Below are 6,000 nucleotides of genomic sequence, written 5' to 3'. Positions count from 1 at the left end.
GGTCTGACTAACCCCCACTCCCCCAGTAGTATTCCCTGATCATCTAGTGATCCCCAAACCTCCAATAGCATTCTCTGGTCATCTAGTGATCCACCCACTAGGGAGAGAGGATTCCAATTGGTCTGTTACAATCCAATGGGGAGCTTGATGCTTCTGCTGTGATTCCAATCTGTATACTGGTGCTTCTCCCTTGCAGTGGACTGAGCGGCAGTGCCAGCAGCAGTGGTGAAACCAAGGTGACAGAAGACAGGTGAATAAATTAGCAAAGTGTATGCAGCGACCAGCCTAGTGGGAATGGACACTGTCCGTTCTAATAGGTTTCTACTGTTTCCATCGACATCTGCTTTGACGGTGATCTGGAATTATCGCCTCCCACTCAAACTTCAATTCCGCTCAAATAAGCGGAAGGTTTTTACGACCAATTTGAACCCTGTCTAGCCCAAGTGACAAATTCAGTCACACAGACTCTATACGTCATCCAAGCATATTTCTCCAGTTGAGAAACTACTGGCTCCTTTCAAATACAACACTTAGCTCCCTTTTTTTCTGTTTGTCATGTGATCTCTGATGTCATTTTTGCAGGCTACTTTGAGGCTTCACCATTGGATCTGGATGAAACCCGTCAAGTGTTTTTTCTGTGTCAGTTTGCATTCAGCACTCCCACTACATAAGTGACAAAACGCTATAGAGGAAACACAATACCTGCGTTGCGGTGCGGTCTGAAGGATGTCCTCGATCTGACGTGGCTCCAAAACCACATTACCGCGTGACTTCTGCGGCGATCTGCGTCGGCCCGGAAATCATGTTAGGGTATAGCAACGCACGGATGTTTAAACACTTTCCGACACAACGTTGCTGTGCGCATGGCTGGAAGTATCTTTTTTACAATGTACTTCTGCGCACATGATCATTTGGCCAGCAGGAAGTGAGTGTCACTTCCCGCTTGTCCAGATGCCAGATGGAGAATACCACTTAGTGACGTGGTATTCCCAGAAGGCCTGTTTCTGGCGGTGCGGTGTGGCTGCCGCACCACACCACCAGTTTGCAGTGTGATACCGGCCTTACTCTTTCAGGCCCTACAATAAAAGTAAGAATATGATACTACCGGAAAGTTCTAGTTACCAGTACTACTACTACTACACATATAGTCAATTATCTCTTAAGTTTATTTTCAGTTCAGGTTTGCTTTAAGATTTAAGTTCTTAGCAGAGATCTGTAGTTTGATGATTTAGCTTCTCATTGTATCTGTCTTCTCCTTACTAGGTTGTGTGCAAAGATGCTTCATTTCAGTAATCAGAGCTGCTCCTTAGACTAGCACACCCTACGTACTGTACATACAGGCAATAGACAGTGATGTCACTTGGCACTGCCCCCCAACAGCAAACAATGGCTATCACTGATCATTTCTGTGCGAGCCTCCAGCAGGCTGAATTGTGGTCAGAGGGCACAGTTCTATTTCTATGAAAAGTTGGAATTTCTCATCAAGATTGTGTCAATAATAATGCCAGAATGTAATTATATAATGATGATGGATGAACTTGTAATGATATCACTTATATTTTAATTGCATATACAACTGGAAAAATAAGGATTGAGTGAACAATAGCATAAGGATTAAAAACAATATCACAAGAATACTCAGTTCAATCTTAACTCGGCTACAGAAAGTTGCTTGGAGAAAGCCATCACGTCTCCACAAAATCGGATAAGATACCAATGTTTATGTTTTATAAGCATTTCAGTTTTAGAATCAGCAGATAAGATTATGTCAAAATGAATTAAACTGTATATTAAGATTTTAATGTGATGTGGTTATTTGGTTTTCTTCAGAACATCTTGTATTTTTCAGGATATAATCCAAACTCTTTTAGTGAATTAACGCCTTTCATCCATACGTGGAGGTGACCCCCTATAATAGAAAAATATTGGGATAAAGTCTGAAAATTGATAGACATAAAATAACATTTATTGTGAGATATATTAAGGCTGGATTTTCATTTAAATGCACTTTGTGTCTTTTAATGTAGAAGTCGACTCCAATATTCAACCCTCTTAAGCTGGAATTTGTATTGACTCAAGACTCAAGTATAAGTCTACCCAGCAAAGTTAATAGCTGAACTTGGTGTTTAGGAGGGGTTAATGACTTCACTGCATACAGCATTGCAGCCATTAACCCCTCCTGCCCCTTAAGTGCAGCCAATACCTCCTCCAGGCCCCCAAGTGCTGCAATTATTCACTCCCTTTTATGCAGCCCAGTATATTCCCCCCGCCTCTTTCCTTGTTAATTGTTGTGGCCAGGACTTTCAGACCTGTGTTTTCTTGGCATTTCCTTTATCAAGGAAGTGTCACCATTGTAGGGGGGTATTTAGGTGTCACAGGTGATGGGTGTGGCACACCTGAGGAAGGGCTCCGCCCGAAACATGTTGTGTTTGTGCCTCTACATGCTTTGAATACAGCTTGTTGCTGAAGCCTTTTGTGTGCAGTCTCCATTCTTGAAATTTGCAATACGGTATAGCAGGAGTGGTGTACCTGCAGGAGGTTTGCACCGGCACGAGGGTCTACTCTAGGCCCACAGGTGGGTGACGTGTGAAACTTGGAAGCCGAAGTGTCACCATCACTGGGTAAACTGCTGTAAATGGGAATGTCACCATTAATACACACATTACTCAGTGTGCTCAGTGCTGTATGTGACTCGTGTATAAGTCAACCCCTATACTTTTATGAAGTGAATCAGACCTAAATCCCTAGACTTATACTCGAGTATATACATTGGACTATTATCACATATAATAGTGCCTGTTATATAATTGTTTTGCCGTTCAGGACTTCTTTGTTATGCTCATTTAGGTGTTAAAATTGTCATCCAATCAGCATTGCAGCCATTAACCCCTCCTGCCCCTTAAGTGCAGCCAATACCTCCTCCAGGCCCCCAAGTGCTGCAATTATTCACTCCCTTTTATGCAGCCCAGTATATTCCCCCCGCCTCTTTCCTTGTTAATTGTTGTGGCCAGGACTTTCAGACCTGTGTTTTCTTGGCATTTCCTTTATCAAGGAAGTGTCACCATTGTAGGGGGGTATTTAGGTGTCACAGGTGATGGGTGTGGCACACCTGAGGAAGGGCTCCGCCCGAAACATGTTGTGTTTGTGCCTCTACATGCTTTGAATACAGCTTGTTGCTGAAGCCTTTTGTGTGCAGTCTCCATTCTTGAAATTTGCAATACGGTATAGCAGGAGTGGTGTACCTGCAGGAGGTTTGCACCGGCACGAGGGTCTACTCTAGGCCCACAGGTGGGTGACGTGTGAAACTTGGAAGCCGAAGTGTCACCATCACTGGGTAAACTGCTGTAAATGGGAATGTCACCATTAATACACACATTACTCAGTGTGCTCAGTGCTGTATGTGACTCGTGTATAAGTCAACCCCTATACTTTTATGAAGTGAATCAGACCTAAATCCCTAGACTTATACTCGAGTATATACATTGGACTATTATCACATATAATAGTGCCTGTTATATAATTGTTTTGCCGTTCAGGACTTCTTTGTTATGCTCATTTAGGTGTTAAAATTGTCATCCAATCTTTTTGAAATGGAACTAGCAATTGTGTATAAGAATTCCATGTGCTCAAAATAGCTCAGTGGTGTCCCCCTAGGCACCTGCCTGCCTTGCCTATGCCTTAAAACACACTTGCCCCCTTACATACTTAATACATTAACAGCTCAGATTCCTCCTATGCCTGCAGAGGCACACTTTTGCTAGTTTTTAATATCATAAACTATTTATAAAGTGTAAACATAGTGTACAGTGCTATTCAATAAATTAAAGGGCTGCACATTACATACATTATGAATACAAACTATAACAATGGATGAGAAAGTAACCTGCCTAACCTATATTGCAATGTAAGTGGAAAGAAAAATGAATCCTTCTCTAGAATTACCTCCTCTCATTCATGTATATAAGATTTTGCACGTGCTTCACCCCTCCTCTGAAATGCCCTCCCAAACCACATTTGTCACGCTTCAGTGTTTGCTACCTTTAAACGCTCTCTCAAAACTACCTTAGGCCATTCTCCCTTTGTCCTAAAGTCAAGTTGCACTCCTACTACATATCCTAAAAACACACTGCCTCTAGGTATGAATAGTGTATACTACGCCACCTCTTGTTTCCCCCCATTCCTTTAGATTGTAAGCTTGCAAGGGCAGGGCTCTCCCCCCCTTTTTGTGTCTTGTACAGCACCACAGAATATGTTGACGCTTTATAAAATAATAATAAAATAATAATAATAATAATAATAATTTGTAATAGATTCAATATCATTATTAATCCAAATCTAAGAAAACACTGTAATTTATGAATAATTTAATTATATAAATACAGTACTGATCAAACATTGATCAGACATGCTGTTTCTTTGTATGACCAATGGCAGCAGGAGTGTTGGGGAAGGAAGGAGGGGCACAGGTAGGAGAAGTTTGCGACTGACATTTGCATAGCCTGGTATAGCAGCAGACAATAAACAAAGCTAGCATCTACAGTGGTACAATCATTATCATACAATTCCTGCTAAAATCTCTCCTAATACCTTCTGCTGCAAAGCGGTAGACCAGATATAATAAAAATAAAAGTAACACTCGCCATACACTATGAAATTTTTTTGTTCAGTTTGACATTCGAGCAGGTAATCAACATGTAACCCATGTGAAAATTGGGTATTTGTCATGTAAATTTCATTGAAAGCACACTAAAACCAAAGGAACTAAAATGGTTTTCTTTTCTGTTGGTCTTCACTTGCTGTGAGACCAGTCGACAGGGTGGGTGGTTCAACTACTGCATTTAATCTATTCTAGTTCAGTGTTGTTAGGATCCGTTTAACCTCCTTGGCGGTTACGACTACTCAGGCTAGGGGTGGAAGAAACAAGCCAGGAGCGGTAACCCCGACCGTGACGCATGGTAGCTGCCGAGAGCCTTGTGAAGAGCATAGCGCGCAGCGGGCGTTATAACTCACCTCCCCTGGGATCCGGACGCCAGCATCCATTCTACTTCCTCTCCTTGGAGTCTCTGCATCCCTTGAGTGAGATCGCCGTTTGTGGTCATGATGACGACAGAAGGGGATCTTACTACAGGGTTACAGCGCCACCTGGAGGACGGAGGGAGAACTGCAGTGCTGGATCCCAGGGAGGTGAGAAACTGCTGGGGCTGCTGCAGGCTGTCTAGCAGCATGATTTTTTCCCAGTTTTAGGGTCTAAAAGCCTGCAAAAAAATTGCTCCACTTTTGGACCCTAAGATCTGGAAAGAATCCTACCGCCAGGGGGGTTTTGGGAAATGATACAAACAGCTCCTGTTTCCTGTGTTCCATAAACCGTTGTCAAGTCAATCGCATGATTTTACTTAAAGGGAACCTGAACTGAGTAAAATGATTTAAAATAAACACAGGATGTAGCTGCAAATGAATATTACATGCTTACCTCACTGTCAGTCCCTCTCAGAAGCTCACCATTTTCTTCTACCAATGATTTCTTCCAGTTCTGACAAGATTTTGTCATAACTGAAATATAGCAGCAGCTATCAGTTATGTATCAGTTGCTGTCAGTTATAACTGAAATGACAAGTGATGTGCAAGGTAATGTCCATGTTTCCCTATGGCTCACGTGGGTGATATTACAGTTCAACAGTGTGCTGACCAGGAAGCTGTTATGGGGTAACGACCATTTTCAAAATGGAGGATGGATAATTCCCTTGATCACAGGGGACAAACAGGATGCGGGAGAGGAGAAAGAGATCGAGGAGTAGACTACACGGGAGGTAAGCATGACGGTGTATGTGTTTATTTTGACTTTTAATTTTCAGTTCAGGTTTGCTTTAAGCTTTGCATACTTCATTCAACAGTAGTTTAGACTGAAACCTCCTTATGAGCAATGAAACATCTAAATTCTCCATCTAGGCAACAATTGAAGTATTAATTGAAAAAAATAATCTTTTGATTGTTAAATAGTTT

General features: G+C 42.0%; 1 protein-coding gene across 13 annotated transcripts in view; it reads right to left on the bottom strand.

The window, feature by feature from the left end:
- Positions 1-1,552: 1,552 nt before the first annotated feature.
- LOC137525476 (peptidyl-prolyl cis-trans isomerase G-like) overlaps positions 1,553-6,000 on the bottom strand; it is a 309,707-nt gene continuing 305,259 nt past the window's right edge. For all 13 annotated transcript variants that reach the window (XM_068246576.1, XM_068246575.1, XM_068246574.1 and 10 more), the window contains one exon: positions 1,553-1,909. In XM_068246576.1, coding sequence (XP_068102677.1) covers positions 1,876-1,909 — 34 coding nt within the window. In that variant the 3' untranslated portion in view covers positions 1,553-1,875. The remainder of the gene's footprint in view (positions 1,910-6,000) is intronic.

The sequence above is a fragment of the Hyperolius riggenbachi genome, chromosome 7, assembly GCF_040937935.1.
Source record: "Hyperolius riggenbachi isolate aHypRig1 chromosome 7, aHypRig1.pri, whole genome shotgun sequence".
NCBI classification, from domain to species: Eukaryota; Metazoa; Chordata; class Amphibia; order Anura; family Hyperoliidae; genus Hyperolius; species Hyperolius riggenbachi.
This window is presented reverse-complemented; position numbering and strand designations above follow the sequence as displayed.